The sequence below is a fragment of the Argopecten irradians genome, chromosome 11, assembly GCF_041381155.1.
Source record: "Argopecten irradians isolate NY chromosome 11, Ai_NY, whole genome shotgun sequence".
NCBI classification, from domain to species: domain Eukaryota; kingdom Metazoa; phylum Mollusca; class Bivalvia; order Pectinida; family Pectinidae; genus Argopecten; species Argopecten irradians.
The window spans coordinates 12,583,612-12,603,893 of NC_091144.1; the positions used below are offsets into that span (position 1 = coordinate 12,583,612).

The 20,282-nt window shown below is 35.2% G+C and overlaps 1 protein-coding gene across 1 annotated transcript; it reads right to left on the minus strand.

Moving 5' to 3' along the window:
* Positions 1 to 619: 619 nt before the first annotated feature.
* On the minus strand, positions 620 to 19,973 carry LOC138334760 (helicase POLQ-like). Its single transcript, XM_069283472.1, has 19 exons — positions 19,906 to 19,973; positions 19,268 to 19,615; positions 16,955 to 17,864; positions 16,478 to 16,656; positions 15,709 to 15,909; positions 15,178 to 15,253; positions 14,621 to 14,718; positions 14,164 to 14,271; positions 12,789 to 12,943; positions 10,036 to 10,275; positions 9,199 to 9,340; positions 8,748 to 8,852; positions 8,135 to 8,357; positions 5,527 to 5,684; positions 4,994 to 5,092; positions 3,408 to 3,581; positions 3,112 to 3,225; positions 2,750 to 2,884; positions 620 to 1,085 (listed from the first exon to the last, which is right to left on the minus strand). Exons 2-19 carry the CDS (start codon positions 19,547 to 19,549, stop codon positions 927 to 929), a joined length of 3,558 nt encoding a protein of 1,185 aa, XP_069139573.1. The 5' UTR covers positions 19,550 to 19,615; positions 19,906 to 19,973; the 3' UTR covers positions 620 to 926.
* Between the last annotated feature and the right edge of the window lie 309 nt (positions 19,974 to 20,282).

The window sequence follows — 20,282 nt, forward strand, 5'->3', positions numbered from 1 at the left end:
TGCAACATGTACTATCAAACTAATTCTATATATACGTGATCAAGTTTAAGTTTGGGAAAAATTTAAGCCTTTTTGTAGTATTGTCAAAAGGATTTTTTTTAACTTGGGGAAAACTTAAGCCTTTTAATTGCATTGTAAAAAGGATTCTTTTAAAGATGCTCCATCGCTGACAAATGGTATTTTTTCACTATCAAAAACAGGATCAGACGATTTGGTATTATTTTCAGTCACAAAAGTTACTTACTTTACACCATTACCACCATTGGAAAGTTTGAGCTTTTAATTTTACTTCAAATTAAAAAGTATTAGAAATAATTTATTGCATCACGAAAAAAATCCGTGGCACTATGTTCTATATAGAATGAAGTTCTGATTGCGCATGCACCAAAAGCAAAATAAATTATTTTATGTTATTTTTACATATTTTACATATTGACATATATAGACACGATTAAACACCAATTGTTATTCAAATGATGAGTATCATTTATGGTCTGTTGGCGGTGGAGCATCTTTAACATTTACAAAAATGTATAATATGCACATATTAAGATGAGCATGACTAACAATAGCACTTGAGTATATCATCATTTGAAATATAATGGACATATGGCAGTACTCTTATTACATATTTTTTATTCATCATATGATAATACTGTGACTGCTGATAAAAGGTAGCATCTTAAACATATAGTATATGTAACATAAATTATAAATAAAAACAATGTCTATAACAACTGCTGGATTCTCGTTTCCCCAGGAATGTCATTGTAGACAAGCTTAACACATTAAAGGCAAACAGAATCCAATGAAACTGTGCACCAGAATTACAATCTCTTCAGCTGATAAAAATGTTTTCACAATGGAATATCTTCACACACAGTTTAAGGTCAAGATCACCTAATATAACACTAGGTCAAGGTCATCTATTCCGTCCAGTCCGTGAGAGCAGCGAGTATGCCTGAGGATGCTACAGAGGTCTGAGAGGAAATATCTGGGGAGGGATGTGTCGACGCTGTCTCTGGTACCATTACAAGGTCCTCAACTTCCTGCCACAGAGCTTCGGCTTTCTCATTCAACAACATCTGTTAACACAGACATGTACTATAATGTAATATATTTAGTTATATTAAGTTTTAGTTTTTAAGTAGAACAAACTGTATCTAGGAAAAATTCTTTCCTTGTAGGAAAAAAATTTGTGCCAAACATTTTAACAACTTATTATTAAGGAGCTAGGTACATAAAATAACCCTTTCACATTTGTACAATTTCATTCATAACTTGCAGTGCTGTTTTTAAAAACATATATATTGCATTTTAATTCTTTACCACAAATCAGCACAAGTTACTCAAAATAGAAACCTAGACTAAAAGGCCAGAATTAAAACTATAAACTCTCCTCTACTAATCTTACATTTACACTCTATCACTTATAGTGATTATAAATGTCTAAGAGTTCTGGCATTCTACACAATGTCCTGTACAGTAATGCGACTTTCTTTTCTGACTACTAGATTTCACAATGTCCATTTAAAAAGAAGTTTGTGATGATTAACTATTGCAAAATGACATTTCAATTGAATTTCCAAGAAAAGATGTAGACATTTATACGAGGAGATCAACTTCCGCCACTTTATTAAGATAACATTCAAGAAAGTAAATCACATGCTAAAAATAAAATTGGTTAGCAAAAAAATAAAATAAATAAAATACAATGCATTGAACACAAGGCCTTTCTAACAAAACCAGTTTTATCTAGAAACTTTACTGAGTCAGACAACTATATATGTTGTGCAGTAAAATCAAAAGTACGAATTTAGAAAAATAATTAAAGGCATTAAATCAAAATAGGTCAGCTGAATTTCACTAAAATGACAAAAGCCGCTGCAGCGAATCTGTGAAATAAACAAAATAACACATACGACTGTTACAATACCTAATAGATAGTGAATACATGGTTAGTATTTTACAATACAAGCTTTATTAGGTGCGAGACTTAGGAAAGCCGAGATGACGAGGCTCTGCCGAGTAATCTTGGTTTTCTGTGTCTAGCACCAAAATAAAACTTGTATTGTAAGATACTAACCGTGTATTCTGTATATCCTGCAACCATTATGGCATTCAAAACGAAAGCAAATTTACAGTTATTTACTTGGTTTCGCTCGAAGCGAGACACTTCTTTGAAGCGGAGGTAAAGATTCATTCACTAAACTGAATGAGAGTGTACTCCTTATTACTACCGTGGGAAATAATTAAGCGCATTCACAAACAGTATCCGTAATTCTATTCAGTGTGATATATCACTGAAACAAAATGAAAATACTCAAAAAACAATAAATACTCATTAAAGAATTACTTTACAATACATACCTTTGCCATGAGCCAAGAAAAAGACGACATCTCCATACGAGATTTTCAATATCGTAAAAATGATGTGATCCCAGTGAATGTGACGTCACATTTTAGCGTGACTGAATGACGTTTCATTCACCGGAAGGTTCAAGTTCAGGGTTAAGTTCGAAAAAGTTCCGTCAGATATGGAATAAATACAAGTGATCGTATTGATGGATAAAGCATTTCCTATTGACAGATAAAGCACAAGTTTATCCGGCAGTAGTTATCAGTCAGTATGTTGGTCAGTTGCAGGATAATATTATTTATGTGTGCCACATCTCCTAGCCCTTTATACTATGTAACGATGTACATCACCATCACTATTCCCAATCTTAATTTGTCAGGACATACATACCTTAGCAGCAGTTACAATTTGTTGAGCCACCTTGCGGGGGATTTGTTTGATTTTTTTGACGAGATCTTCTGGATCAGCATTGGCCACCTGGGCCAAGGTCCTATAGCCAACACTGTACATCTGTTTGGCTCGCCCCTGTACACCAAACGACAAAATATACAACTATGTAATGAGAAAATTTATTTCAATATTTAGATGGTTTGTAGAAAGATTTGGGCAAGAAATGTATATTACTTTCTTTAATGTGTTGTTTTTTTAAGCTACAAGACTCTGTAAATGAAGACAAGATGGGACATGGGTAACGCTACATCACCCTCTGTTCCACAATTCATGGCAGAAATTAAGATATGATATAATGATACCAGTTTGACTCCTGGGATCTCCATCAGTGGTATCAGTTCCGAGGACACACAGTAAGACAGGCGCTGTACAAAGTTACCAAACAGGTCCTGGTAAGGCCAGAACTCATCCAGTTCCTAAAACAAAACCACAACATAACTGGGACAGGATTCAGAGCAATCCGTTTATTTCTAAACACAGTATAGAATTCAAATGTAGGCTTTAAATGTGCCTAATGTCATGACTTCTGTATTTTCTGGAGTATTGAAGTCTTTTATACCTGGATATCAGGATGTATACTAGTCACAATTATATTTACCTGACAGAAATGGTACACACAGGAGGCAAAGCTGGCAGCACTAGACAGGAGGTTCTGTATAAATCCTCGGGTCTGCTGGAACTTCTCGGACACCTCCCACACTGATCTCTGTTTCCATAGTTCATACAGCATCAGCGTCAGATAGAATCGGCTCACCACAAACTCATCCACCTTCTGAAACAACACATAAAAAGACAACTAAAATCTCACAGATAGAACTCATCCACTCTCTGTAACAATACATAGAAAGACAACTAAAATCTCAAAGATAGAACTCACAACAAACTCATCCACTCTCTGTTACAACACAAAGAAAGACAACTAAAATCTACAGATAGAACTCACAACAAACTCATCCACTCTCTGTAACAATACATAGAAAGACAACTAAAATCTACAGATAGAACTCACACAAACTCATCCACTCTCTGTTACAACACATAGAAAGACAACTAAAATCTACAGATAGAACTCACAACAAACTCATCCACTCTCTGTTACAGCACATAGAAAGACAACTAAAATCTACAGATAGAACTCACACACAAACTCATCCACTCTCTGTTACAACACATAGAAAGACAACTAAAATCTACAGATAGAACTCACAACAAACTCATCCACTCTCTGTTACAGCACATAGAAAGACAACTAAAATCTACAGATAGAACTCACAACAAACTCATCCACTCTCTGTAACAATGCATGGAAAGACAACTAAAATCTCACAGATAGAACTCACAACAAACTCATCCACTCTCTGTAACAACACATAGAAAGACAACTAAAATCTCACAGATAGAACTCATCCACTCTCTGTAACAATACATAGAAAGACAACTAAAATCTACAGATAGAACTCACAACAAACTCATCCACTCTCTGTAACAATACATGGAAAGACCACTAAAATCTCACAGATAGAACTCACAACAAACTCATCCACTCTCTGTAACAATACATAGAAAGACAACTAAAATCTCACAGATAGAACTCACAACAAACTCATCCTCTCTCTGTAACAATACATAGAAAGACAACTAAAATCTCACAGATAGAACTCACAACAAACTCATCCTCTCTCTGTAACAATACGTAGAAAGACAACTAACAACACGAGTCATCATCTTCAATGAGTGCTCATTTTATAAAATAAGATATGAGTTTACTATAAAGACAGTTATATCTCAAAAGATGAAGTTTTCAAGATATTAAATAACAGGACACATCTATGGTTGCGAATTTGATTACTGAACTGTTGACCAGTGCGGAAAGTATGCATGGGCTTTGTTGACGTCATAATTAATTATTAATGTCATAAACACCGACGTGCCAGAACCAAATTCTTTCGGCAAAAGCCTTTCTCACTAGAAGTTATGGTATGTTTAAGATTGCGGTCGAGGTAACAAAAAAGTTGTTTCATGCCTTTTCAGTCAACAGTCATAACTCTTTTCCCCGAGGTGTTGGGACCACCCCGATGACCTGTTTCTCGAGGCGGGAGGCGGAGAGATTCCTGTGACTAGTTTGAACACTTTACTCATAACAATTGCCTAGATTTCTGTCAGTGACAATTTTGTATACTGTACCTGTCTCGATTTCTGACCAGAAGCTTTCCTGGCAATATATCCCTCAGGGACCCCAATCAGAGCGGCCATCTTTAACTCTACAGGATTCAGAGTGCTCATCTACAAAACAATATTTTTTACTGAAGTATTGACATAAAACTCTTGCATCACTTTCAAACAGGTTATTATATCTTTGTAGACGGCTGACGTATGGCAAGATGAAATATCCCAAAGTTATTGGAGTTTAATTTCATCTAGTTACTGTAAGTGGTAAAACTTAAATACACTGTACATGTGTACGCTACACATAATAATGAGTGAGCAGATTTCTACTCTTAGTGGACTAGGAATTTGACAATAATAAACTAATATTTTGTTTAATTATTAATATTAGAAATAACAATTGCTAATGAGAGTATCAATAATTGTGCTTGATAATTAATAAATAATTTTTTACTAAAAACCTTATTGCAAAAATAAATGTGTTTACAGTAACATCCATTGTGTTTTCAATAAAAATATCCCAAAGAATGTATCTGTTTATATCCACGTACCTCTTGGAAGTAGATGATCCATGACGGTGAAACCATAGCGACCATGTCGTAGGGAGTGACCAGATAAAGGAGATGGAGGTGACTGGACAGGACCAGGGACTCCTCACCCTGGTGGAGGTCACTGTAGAGCCGGGCTGACCAGTCCAAGTTCACTGACCCTATAACACAAACTTTACATGTACAGACGGGCTGACCAGTCCAAGTTCACTGACCCTATAACACAAACTCTACCTGTATAGACGAGCTGACCAGTCCAAGTTCACTGACCCTAAAACACAAACTTTACATGTACAGCCAGGCTGACCAGTCAAAGTTCACTGACCCTATAACATAAACTCTTCATGTACAGATGAGCTGACCAGTCCAAGTTCACTGACCCTAAAACACAAACTCTACATGTACAGATGAACTGACCAGTCTAAGTTCACTGACCCTATAACAAACTCTACATGTACAGATGAACTGACCAGTCCAAGTTCACTGACCCTATAACATAAACTCTTCATGTACAGATGAGCTGACCAGTCCAAGTTCACTGACCCTATAACACAAACTCTACATGTATAGACGAGCTTACCAGTCCAAGTTCACTGACCCTATAACACAAACTTTACATGTACAGACGAGCTGACCAGTCCAAGTTCCCTGACCCTATAACACAAACTTTACATGTACAGCCGGGCTGACCAGTCCAAGTTCACTGACCCTATAACATAAACTCTTCATGTACAGATGAGCTGACCAGTCCAAGTTCACTGACCCTAAAACACAAACTTTACATGTACAGATGAACTGACCAGTCCAAGTTCACTGACCCTATAACAAACTCTACATGTACAGACGAGCTGACCAGTCCAAGTTCACTGACCCTATAACACAAACTCTACCTGTATAGACGAGCTTACCAGTCCAAGTTCACTGACCCTATAACACAAACTTTACATGTACAGACGAGCTGACCAGTCCAAGTTCCCTGACCCTATAACACAAACTTTACATGTACAGCCGGGCTGACCAGTCCAAGTTCCCTGACCCTATAACAAACTCTACATGTACAGACGAGCTGACCAGTCCAAGTTCCCTGACCCTATAACACAAACTTTACATGTACAGCCGGGCTGACCAGTCCCAAGTTCCCTGACCCTATAACATAAACTCTTCATGTACAGATGAGCTGACCAGTCCAAGTTCACTGACCCTATAACAAACTTTACATGTACAGACGAGCTGACCAGTCCAAGTTCACTGACCCTAAAACACAAACTCTACATGCACAGACGAGCTGACCAGTCCAAGTTCCCTGACCCTATAACAAACTCTACATGTACAGACGAGCTGACCAGTCCAAGTTCACTGACCCTATAACAAACTTTACTTGTACAGACGAGCTGACCAGTCCAAGTTCACTGACCCTAAAACACAAACTCTACATGTACAGACGAGCTGACCAGTCCAAGTTCCCTGACCCTACATAAAACTCTACATGTACAGACGAGCTGACCAGTCCAAGTTCCCTGACCCTATAACATAAACTCTTCATGTACAGATGAGCTGACCAGTCCAAGTTCACTGACCCTATAACACAAACTCTACATGAATAACGTATCTTCGAAGAAAATATTATATTTCCATAACTGTCATTAAAAACTTTGTCAGTCAAAATGTGATTAAAATTTTGTAGATTATGTTTTGGATAGATATGGATAAAAACGAAAATGATAGCACGGGAACTAACAATGATTTCTCCCAGTTCAGTGTTATGGGCATATGTGAACTATATCTTACCTTTAAATGTAGCCGGACCTAGCATGGTAACCTCTAGTTGATGTATATTATGTGAACTACATCCTACCTTTAAATAAAGCCCAAACTAGCATGACGTATATTATGTGAACTACATCCTACCTTTAAATGTAGCCCAACCTAGCATGATGTATATTATGTGAACTACATCCTACCATTAAATGTAGCCTGACCTAGCATGATGTATATTATGTGAACTACATCCTACCTTTAAATGTAGCCCGACCTAGCATGATGTATATTATGCAAACTACATCCTACCTTTAAATGTAGCCCGACCTAGCATGATGTATATTATGTGAACTACATCCTACCTTTAAATGCAGCCCGACCTAGCATGATGTATATTATGGGAACTACATCCTACCGTTAAATGTAGCCTGACCTAGCATGATGTATATTATGTGAACTACATCCTACCTTTAAATGTAGCCTGACCTAGCATGGTAACCTCTAGGTGATGTATATTATGTGAACTACATCCTACCTTTAAATGTAGCCCGACCTAGCATGATGTATATTATGTGAACTACATCCTACCTTTAAATGTAGCCTGACCTAGCATGATGTATATTATGGGAACTACATCCTACCGTTAAATGTAGCCCAACCTATCATGATGTATAATATGCGAACTACATCCTACCTTTAAATGTAGCCTGACCTAGCATGATGTATATTTTGTGCACTACATCCTACCTTTAAATGTAGCCCGACCTAGCATGATGTATATTATGTGAACTACATCCTACCTTTAAATGTAGCCTGACCTAGCATGATGTATATTATGTGAACTACATCCTACCTTTAAATGTAGCCCGACCTAGCATGGTAACCTCTAGGTGATGACTGTCTGTATCTGTTTCCTGTGAGGACGTTCGTTTCTGTACAACAAGTCCAAGGTCGACGAGTTGTTGAAGTGACTGGCGGGTCAGATCTACGATATCACACGGTACACCATGACTAGCCTGAACTGACAATAACGTCTTTTCCATACAGGAGAACACTTCTTGAGTGGTTTTTGTCATCTAGATGTAAGAAACCAAGGAAACTTAGAGCATAATAACAATGCAGGACAAAATGTTTGTGAGTTTCATTTTGTTTTTACACAATGTCAATCTATCTATTAACTTATACCACACTATCATAGCCTTGACATAGACCACGGGAAGCCATTGAGATGATAAGAAATTTTATACATATCTCAAAGAAGAATTAAATAAAATTGTACAAGTTGAACTTAAAACAATGTCTAATTACATAACGTCACATAGTTTTAAGTATTAAACTTAAAAGCAATAAAACCAAATTTTGTAGACATTTATTAATAAGACTCATAACAGATCTGAAATAAACTTACTTGTCCTGAATCTAAATAACAAAATTACCACTACACCAGTAATACAGGGAATACAAACCTGTAACCCAACAGTTGACAGAATCAAACCTCGGATACCTTTACCGTCGTCGTGCATCAGGCTACTGTGGCACACTTCCAACGGAGCTGTCAGAAGCTCTCCCACCTAAAATGTCATGTTTATACCAAGGGTTTTTGAGAGCAGTTATTCACTACATAACAGTTGCCTATCTCATCACTGAGTCCTGATATAGAATCAAATTTAACTTATCATCTCTCTCCTGTGATAAACTCCATTTAGTTGTCTTCATGTGTTTTGTATATTTTGAAAGGTATTTCTTACATATTGCCTCCTCTTGGCCAGTGTATAGCTAAAAGCTGGCAGATCTTCTGGGAAGACTTCCTTTCCGAGAAAAACACATATAATATCAAGATGACCTTAAATGACCATGTATTACCTCAGCCAGTCTGGGTAGCCATTTTTACTCCCAATACTATCTATCTATCATTACCTTCTCAGTATCGGAGGGCTTGGTGATGAGGATGCTCTCTCCAGACGAATCGATACCCGCTCTGCCGGCACGACCTACCATCTGTTTGTACTGACTCCGAGTGATGAACTGACTCCCAACATACGGAGACCTCAATATTACCCTAAATTAATAACACAAAGCATATATATAGATGTATGATAAATTTAAAGAAAAATCCTTACGGACGAAATCTATAAGAAATAAAAACAATAACGACTGACTAGTGAGCGCTTTCGCCCCATTCAAGGGAGCTCTTCAGACTGTATTGTCACACAGATATCAATTTCATAACAAATAGAAGATAAATCTTTTCAATTAATGTATTGCAAACATTTTGAGAGTAATTGTTAAAAATGTAACATGCATGATTATCAATTAGAACATTAAGCTTGAGCCGAATATGCTGAAAATAAGAGAGCGTGAAATATTATATACAAGAAAATAATTTACAGTGACAAGCTACATACATTGCAGTTAGTTCAACTAATTCAAACTATTGATAGAAGTGCTTTAAGTCCGGAATGGGGTTATGTAGATATTATATACTATAAGTCAGTTATTTTCATAATTATTGGGTGAAAAATTTGGCCATTTTTAGTAAATTTTACAAAATTCAATTTTCACAAATTGAATTTTAGTGATCTAACAACAAGAGTACATCAGATTTAACCAATGTTTATTTTTTCCGGGGATCAAATTTTCACGATATCACTTAGAATATACCATCCCTGCGAAAATTACTGTCTATCTGGTAGTAAAATGGCACTCTTTCACAAATTGGTTATGTTTTGTCGATGTGAGAATTTGGACCATTACCGTTTGGCTGGTAGGTTGACCCCAGCTGCCAGTGTGGAGGTACATGTTAGGAGACAAAGCGTCCCCTCGGCGTACGCATCCTCTATCAGTCGTCGCTCGTCTGCGGTAAGACCACTATGGTGGTACGCCACACCAAAGTGTAAGGTGTATTGAAGGACTGGACAGATCTTCCCTGCTCCATCGTTATATAATTCCTTCAACAATGCTTTCCTCTCTGTCTTCTTCACCAAAGACAACTCGCTGTAAAATAAAGCTTTGAGTGTGATATCAATATACCACTGACAGAAAACTCATATTGGTATGGGATGGATACTGACTACACTCGCTGTCTGTATATCTCTATGAAAGTTTTGAAAATTAAACATTATAGCTTATTACTTTAAAATAAATTTGAACAACATCTAATTGTGAAAGGTGCCATCACATTCGCAGCAGAAAAACGCTTTTTGAAAAGACACATCATTTAAAGTTAATACATTAGGCACAGCAATGTCTATAATTGTTTTAGATTTGTGTTCTCAACCATGTTCTTTTTTGTTTAATTTTAACCAATTGCATGGTGTGGTGGCCATCTTGGTTCTTGGTCTGCAAAAGTTGCACATCTACAGGTAACCAAAAATGACCTCAAAATAGTTTTATGTCACTAGTAACAATATGATCTATAATTTAAACTTAAACAGATCCCTGCTGACCAGTGAATAAAGGGATATTAATATATATAAGCAGCGTAATTTTGAACAATGAAAGGTTGTGGTAGCCATCTTGGAAACTGGTCGACATATCTGCAAGTTACCAGAAATGACCTTGCAAAATTTCATGGCATTCCGACTTATAGTTTTCAAGAAATTGGTCTGACAAAGTCGCAGAGGAAAAAGAAGAACCAGAAAAAGAAGATGAATAAGAAATCGAGCAAACACAATAAGTTCCCCACTCTGTTGGGAAACTTAATTATAAGTACAGAAAATATCATTTGTCTAAAAGATCCAGGCATGTTCAAAGATTGATATCACTACATGAATATAATTACAATGACTAAATGATAAATCCTGAGAAGTATTTACACAACACTGAAGGAGTATTACAGTCTTCAACACTAGCACCAAAACCTCTATCAAGTAACAAAGTGTTATACTCGATAAAACAATTTAAATTCAATATCAACAATGTAGATGTTCAGAAAAATAGAATCTCAACACTTGCACCATAGACTGCTAACGCTGATGGCGATACCACCAGAGTGATTCTACAACATTTCTCTATTCAAGCAATAACATATCTAGATTGTTCACACATCAAATATAGGGCCATATCAGTTCAAATAAACACTGTCAAAAGTGGTATAAAGATATGTGAACAAACAAAAAAGAAGTAAGGGAACTGTTTTTTAAAATCCTGTTTTTCAGTTTTACAATGATGCTATTAGTCTAAAACGTTTCTTTCACTGAAAACTCATCACAGGAAGATTGGTAACAATGAGAACGAAAGGGAGATAACTAATGGGGGGACTTTTCTGTACTGGTAGCAACTTACTGATGGTGTTTGGATAGTAACATACCGATGGTGTTTGGATAGTTAACTTACTGATGGTGTTTGGATAGTAACTTACTGATGGTGTTTGGATAGCAACTTTCTGATGGTGTTTGGATACTAACTTACAGATGGTGTTTGGATAGTAAACTACTGATGGTGTTTGGATAGTAATTTACAGATGGTGTTTGGATAGTAACTTATTGATGGTGTTTGGATAGTAACTTACTGAAGGTGTTTGGATAGTAACTTACAGATGGTGTTTGGATAGTAACATACAGATGGTTATTGGATAGTAACTTACTGATGGTGTTTGGATAGTAACTTACAGATGGTGTTTGGAAAGTAACTTACTGATGGTGTTTGGATAGTAACTTACAGATGGTGTTTGGATAGTAACTTACTGATGGTGTTTGGATAGTAACTTACTGATGGTGTTTGGATAGTAACTTACAGATGGTGTTTGGATAGTAACTTACTGATGGTGTTTGGATAGTAACTTACTGAGGTGTGTGGATAGTAAATCACTGATGGTGTTTGGATAGTAACATACAGATGGTTATTGGATAGTAACTTACTGATTGTGTTTGGATAGTAACTTACAGATGGTGTTTGGATAGTAACTTACAGATGGTGTTTGGATAGTAACTTACTGGTGGTGTTTGGATAGTAACTTACTGATGGTGTTTGGATAGTAACTTACTGATGGTGTTTGGATAGTAACTTACTGATGGTGTTTGGATAGTAACATACTGATGGTGTTTGGATAGTAACTTACTGATGGTGTTTGGATAGTAATTTACTGATGGTGTTTGGATAGTAACTTACTGAGGTGTGTGGATAGTAAATCACTGATGGTGTTTGGATAGTAACTTACTGATGGTGTTTGGATAGTAACTTACTGAGGGTGTGTGGATAGTAATTTACTGAGGGTGTGTGGATAGTAACTTACTGATGGTGTTTGGATAGTTACCTACTGATGATGTTTGGATAGTAACTTACTGATGGTGTTTGGATAGTAACTTACAGATGTTGTTTGGATAGTAACTTACTGATGGTGTTTGGATAGTAACTTACTGATTGTGTTTGTATAGAAACTTACTGAGGGTGTGTGGATAGTAACTAACTGATGGTGTTTAGATAGTAACTTACTGGTGGTGTTTGTATAGAAACTTACTGATGGTGTTTGGATAGTAACTTACTGATGGTTTTGGATAGTAACTTACTGATGGTGTTTGACCAGTAGTTTACATAACATCATGGCCACATTCTCACAGTTCTTCTTAGTGGGACAGAACAAGAGACAGGACTTCTCAGGGATCACTTCCAACACCAGGCCCAAGAGGTGGTCTCCATCTACGCGGGTCATATCAGGACTGTACTGTATAATACATAAAGGTAATAACAAAATTAATGTTAATATTAAAGTATAATCAAATTCTAATGTTAAAAGATCCATAGATCTGGACAACATACATTGTCTCTCATAATTAACATGACAGGTTTATATGTGCTTTACTGCCAAATTAAACACCAAGTTCCTCATGATCTACCCTAGGTAATTATTTTAAAGTCTCCAGATAAATGTATATGGTATTAGAATATATATAATTTTCCTTTGCTTTTTTAAAGGCCCACAACCTTTCTGAAATGGCTTTGAATTTTTAAAATGGGGATATAAAACGAGATCGATAATTTTATAGAGTCACAAAAAGTAATCAGCTTGCTGTTAATTCTATACTTATCGTCCCCTTCTGAACAATTTAATTCCAATAAATGAAATTTTTATTTTCATAACGCAGATTGTCTTATGTTTCCCATCGTCTTCCTAAATACCACATATTAGTTGAATATCCCTGCCCCAGACAGAAAAAAAGTGAAAATGAATCATAACTGATAACATGGAATTTGCAGGGAATCTTGCATATGCTCCGTGTTGTAATCTCATCTTAGGCCATCGGTATATATTTCTTATGTTAAAAATGTTTTTTAGAAACCTTTAAATTTCTCTCCAGAAAGGTAGTGGGTCTTTAATATCTAAAAAAAGAAAATTATTCACTTAAACAGCCTTGCTATCTTTGAATTGGTTAGATCAAGTATTCAAGTACTTAACTAAATAGGAGGACCAACAAAATACAAATTATGAGTGATGACTTGAGTTCATTCAAGAAATGTAAAATACTGAAAACCAAGTTATATTCACATGCAATTGAATGTCATGTATGTTGCGGGTAATGGAAAATTTGCAAAAAATCAATCACTGTGAAAATGTTTAAGATACATATAGAGTAGATCTATATGCATTGAGGAATAATAAGTAAGTAAATAAGCAAATCTCAGTGAAAAATTAGTGGTTAAATTTGAAAACCTGATATTTAGTCACCATGAAAATTAGTTGGTTTAATGTTCATAAAGTAAAGACTTTCAATTCCAAAAATCAACTACTGAATAATTTATACTCTAAATTGCATGTCCATGGCTCCTTCATTATAGAAAGAATTGGCACCTATTAAATTATAAACTATTTACTAAATATTAAATATATGAGCTTCAAAGCTTTATATATTTTTGTGTTATCAATTATTCTTCGTGTTTTGTTACCTTATACATAACAACTCTATCATGTACAAGTTGATCTTCGGGGCATTTGGCTTTCGGGTTCACCTGGTAGATGTTGTCTTGTAGTTTGGCGTATTCAGTTAACTCTACCTAAAAGACATGAAGAAATTATTTATAGATAAAATCATTTATTTTAAATTGTACTGTTCATTATTTGAGTAAACATGATATTTTTGAAGCACTCACAATAATAAAAAAACTTTAAGGTATAGAGGGATATCAGAGTATTAAACAATTACTAGACAATTATGAAAAAATATGAAAATATTTGATTAAATCAGATTCTAATAAGAAAAGCTTGATAAATGACATTATTTTTCACTAGATGCAAATGATGCAACAACAAATGATTCAGTTATTTTCACGCTTTTGTGGTACATTGTTATGATTGGGAAAATTTGATTAGCAAAATATTGAGAAATCATAGTGATGGACTTACTGGCCGGAAGTTGTTGGAATACACCTCTGCCCCCAGAAATGTTTGTAAGTCAGAGATGTTACTCAGTGTAGCACTCATCCCAACTATCTGTATGTTTTCTGTAAATAAAAAATTATTACTTTACAAAATAACAACATAAAACAAATGTTACTCAGTGTAGCACTCATCCCAACTATCTGTATGTTTTCTGTAAATAAAAAATTATTACTTTACAAAATAACAACATAAAACAAACTCAAACATCTATCTTCAACTTTGACATCACATTTATTGATAAACACTTTTAATGTTAAACTCAAAATAATAAATTAGCTAACTACATATAGATATGAGTAAATCTTTAATTCTCAAAATAAACTGCTTCTGCTATATATAGGCAATATTATATCTCAACATCCAAGACTAGTTTTCTTCGTGATTGTAGGTATTCCAGATGGTGTTAGTAGTAAAATTTAAATGCACACCTATGCAGGTAAAAATCAAGACTAAATATATGGTAAACATGTCTTATATATATATATTGTTAAATCATGGGTTAACAAATACCGTGTACATACTTTGAGTGTAAATGATCTTGAGAAGTGTTGACTCCAAGGTTGCGCCTCGACTACCTCCCTCCCCAATCATGTGTAACTGTCACATACAGAGGGAGAAGACATAAAGCATTTGACATCCTTAACATGGTAAACATAGTTTCTCAAGGAAAACCAATAATTTATGAGATTTTAGGAAACAAGTCTTTATGTTTTGTTTAAATCATTAACTTGTTCAATAAAACATCCTCTTGGTTATATTACGACACTTTATACTTTTTATTACGACATATTAATTAAAATATAATTAACCACTGCCATTCGTCATTGGGAATCAGGGATTAAATGTAGAGTTTCTGTAACAAACACAGGATTCCCTGTGAAGTTTGAATTGAAAAATAAAACTAATCCTTGAAATTCATGTGTTATTATATTAATATCTTTGTAGCTTTGTTGCATATCAAACACTTCTAACAACCTCAAAGGTGATAACTTTTCTTTGATGATTTATAGCTGCTTCACCAGGGGATATAATCTAGTTTATATTAGCCCTACCTCGTCTACAACAACAAGTCCCAGACTATCCATCCTGTTGTTTTCTATCAGACTGTTGACTAGTGAGTGGGCCTTCTCTATGGTAGCTATGTACAGTGACTGTCTCTTACGACGTTTGAGTGGCGGAAACTTTCCTTTACTACCTGCATACTCCTCTACTAGAAAATCTAGGTCAATACCAAAGGGAGATAAACCTCGAACCTAGAATGGAAAATGTAAAATAAAAATAGTCTAATAAAGAAAACACAAAGATAATATCTATATTTTTGCTTTTATCATAAATCAAAATATCTATTACAATAATTTAACTTTGTCAGAAGTAATAAAAGATTTAGAAGAGTTTCTACAAATTTATCCTCAAGTTTCAATATCCATAAGATCCTGGATAGTATACTGTAAGCTATGAAATTATCTTTAGGAAACTTGTAAAGTACATGACATTTGTATATTATGTACAAGACATGTACTTTATATATTAGGTGTTCGAAATAATTTACGAAAAAGAGATATCTATTTTTTATTTTTTTTGATGATGTGTATTTTAAGCTACTTGATAAATTTGGTATTACATACAACATAAAGCTAATGACATCATTTATTGTTTTATTATGTACCAATTGCAAGAGAAACAAGGGCAAATATTAGTCATAAATAATAAAATGGTTCACAAAAAAAGAGAAAAATTGTAATATCATATCATAAATCTAACATGAAGGGAAACAAATGACAGATCATTTATATCTACAGACTTTACACCTGGATGACTTACCTTTTCCTGCACTATGGAAACAAAGGGCAGAATGAGGATGGCATCCTTTTTCTTACATAACAGTTCCCTCATAATGAGGATTTCAGCCACCAGTGTTTTGCCTCCACTGGTGGGTAAGGAGTATATCAGGTTCTTTCCCTCAAGGACAGCAGGCAAATTTAGACACTCATCCTGCCATTCTGTACAAAGTCAATTCAAATTAATATTTACCGATCCAATTTCTTGTCCCGCCATTCTATTAGAGAGCGAAGTCAACTCAATATCAACAGAAGATATATATATTTATTTGTACACTTTTGAATTGTTTTGACTGTATGATATATGCAAGAGAAACTGAAGTGTATTTTTATCTAGAAAGCATTATATATCAAATAAAAGTAAACCAGGACCCAGATAAGACAAGCTATGCTGTACATCATGCATATCAATCAAAATGAAGTTTTATGACTATATCTGTGATAAATCTCACACACTTACTATAGAGATTGCTGATGCCCCTGTGCTGTTGTAGAAGTGTTTTAACCTTTGAGGACAGTCCATAAAAAGGCCCAATATCACAGTCAGTACCTTCCCTCTTCATCTGTTCAGCCTTTGCTGTAGCCACAGAAACCTCACCCTCCCTTCTCTGTTCCATCACGGCCCCCGGGCTGTTTATCAGTTTAGTTGAGGCATTTTCCTGAAGTTTTCGTTTAATCCTGTCCTTAAGAGAACCCCCTACACTGACAGAAGTTGGAGTTTTCATAGCTGAGGAATTTTCAGGTTTACCTGTATTGTCATGATCTTGATCTCTAGTCATCAAAGGTGAAGAAAAGCTAATATGATACTTATCTGTTAAGCAATTCAACTCAGTCTGACTTTTTAACTTTGTAACTGATCCAGCAGCTTTTTCTTTACAATTTTCCTTTTCATCAACAATTTTAGATTGGACATCTTTAAGCACTAATTTAGATGTATCACAGCTTTCTACACACACTTTATTCCCCCTACATTCCTTGTGCACATGTTGACTGGTTGAATTAGTAGTCTTTTCTGTAATGGCTCTTCTGTCTGTTTGTCCGTGAGCTTCATTTTCTAAATTTTCTATCTGACTAAGGAAATCACTATCAGGGGCAAAAATATCATCATCAGACATATCTAAATGTTTTATACATTTTGTTATTTTAACTGTTCCTTTTGGCTGTGTTACAGTTGTACTATTTTCTGCAGAGTTATCTCCCCTGTTGTCATTTCCAAATTTATCACAGGTTGTATTTGAACTTCCATTAAACTGACTGTGGATTCCAACATCTGCTATATCAAGTCCAGCTAAGATATCGTCACTGTTGTTCAGGGTATCTTGAGCTTCTGCTAGTCTTGCTATCACATCAATTCTGCCAGATTTTGTCTTCTGAAAATTAAAAAATAAGAACAAAGTATATATATCTATATCATAACTATTTGGAATTTTAAAGATTCTTTTTATACAGTTTATACAGTTCCACTAGCTATGTAGTAATATTGAAGAAAATACATGTACAATATAAATTAATATCATATGTTACACCCATTTCTATTAGTTAGATCTTTGAGGTTATTTTTCCATCGACCGAAGAATTGTACGTCACATATCATGACATCATAAATGCAAAATGTTTTTTCGCGGCAGATTTTAAAAGCGGCACTGTCGTTGGCCATACTGATTTATTGGATAAGATATCAATGCGTCACAACTCAATTTAATCTATTGTAAAAGTAAGTAAGATTACGGAAATTTCTGCCTAATTAGTACCCAATTGGGTTATCTGAATTTAATTATAAGCATTATTCTCAATATCTTTTGGGGTTATGAAGTCAGACAAAAAACAGACGGCCATTCTTTTTCCTAGACGCTTCACATCTATAAAGCATGAACCTTCCGTGTTTTGTCTATGATTTCATAACCCCAAAAGATATTGAGAATAACGCTTAAATATATACTGTAATCGCTATAATTAGCGCAAACCAGGATATTTTATGGATGAGCTGCCCTTCATTTACATCAGTAACCCTTCCACTTTACAACTGAAATGTATCAGCGAAAACTGGAGAGGTTTTCAAATGGTGGCTGTTATGAATGCTCACGACTTTCCTGGATTTCGAAAAATAAATCAATATCACTCATTCAGGAGAGTCTTAGAATAATTCCAGACAGGTTTCTACGGCTCAATCAACATCCAACTGGATGGTGTACTTCAGACGTGATGGGTACATATAGGTCATGCATCCACATCCTTCTGGTATGAAAATGATTTCATAGCAACTGCAATATTTAAAAGTAATTACCATAAAATCTTTGACTAAATTGTGAAAAAAGCAGGAATGGTTATAAACGAATGTATACTAGCTGCTGTTATAGCAATAAAGAAATTGGATCATGTAATTATATAATATTGTAACAGGAGAGGAGAAAATGTAGCGGCCAGACCGGTATTGAACCTGGGACCCGCCGAACACTAGCTGAGTGCTCTACCAACTGAGCTACCTGGTCACCGATGATCAACCCAGTCCAATCCCGCTACACTCCTCTCTCCTTTCTCGAAGTCTTCGCCCTCAAAGACATACCAGACCTTCCAAAAACCACCTCTGTGGGTTATTTAATTGGGTGCCAATTCTGTAACAGGAGAGGAGAAAATGTAGGGGCCAGACCGGGATTCGAACCCGGGACCCTCCGAACACTAGCCGAGTGCTCTACCGATTGAGCTATACCTGGTCACCAATGATCGACCCAGTCCAATCCCGCTACAAAATCATATTAAGATACAACTTTCTTACCATTTTGAGATTTCTTACTGGAGTTGACTGAAGGTGGTCAGGAAAACTGTCTTTACCACTAATAAGAGAGCCAACTATTTCTGCTGTTTGTTTATTTGGGGAATTTCCTTTCCTTGTATGAACATGAATTTTATTTTCATGATCAAGTTTCGCATGTTTTTCTACACTTGTTCCTTTATCAAATTTGTAGGCTGATTGAGACCTCTGACTGAAATCAACATCTAATCTCATTCTTTTATGTGACCTTCCAACTTTTCTGAGTGGACCATTGCTTTCATTCATACTGATCTTGAGCCTTTGTTCAATCTTTCATTCCATTTGAAGTGATTTCTTCCCATGTAAGTGTGCCTACAAAAAAAAAACATATGTAATGAAGTCTTAAAACAATGCAGATGTACACAATTGTAAATTGTAGCTGAGTTGTATATTCTGCTATTGAGTCTGGTGCAGATATTATTGTGGACAAGTGGACGGGGCCGAACTGCATCGTGTTTAGTTTTATGTCCGAGAAAAGACATGTATACTACAGCATATAAAATCATCGTTTTTAAAATGTAATTAACCTCATAGATATAAAAAGAACATATAAGCATTGACACATTGACAAAACAAGGGGCAAGTACACAGTAAAATCTTACTACAACTTTTCAAATTTCCTGCCATTTTATCATTACAAATCACGTCGCTTAAAACGTTACAAATTAACAAAATATTATTAGAAATAACAGTAGATACATTTCAAACCCGCTATTGATAAACTAGTTATATAATAATTCATATGAATTAATCATACATCTTGATAATTATATCCATGTATCAGAATGTTTACCGTAAAGAAATTATTTTTATTGCTATAAGCGGGAGTTTTTACTGTTAGTACAAATTGCGAATTCCTTATTTCCGCGACTTGGGCCGTTTTCGTTTATTCGGAACAACCGGTTCGACCGTTGATTAAAGTCATTATTTCAAGTATAAATCCTGACGGACCTGCAGTTTTTGATACAGGCCTGTGAGG

Excerpts from the sequence above, each read along its gene's own strand:
- LOC138334760 (XM_069283472.1), bottom strand. The coding sequence starts at position 19,549 with ATGAATGAAAGCAATGGTCCACTCAGAAAAGTTGGAAGGTCACATAAA. Across the intron at positions 15,254-15,708 it reads GACTTGTTGTTGTAGACGAG|TTACACATGATTGGGGAGGG; the intron begins GTAGGGCTAATA and ends TGTATGTGACAG. Across the intron at positions 9,341-10,035 it reads GTCAACCTACCAGCCAAACG|GGTAATATTGAGGTCTCCGT; the intron begins GTAATGGTCCAA and ends TTATTAATTTAG.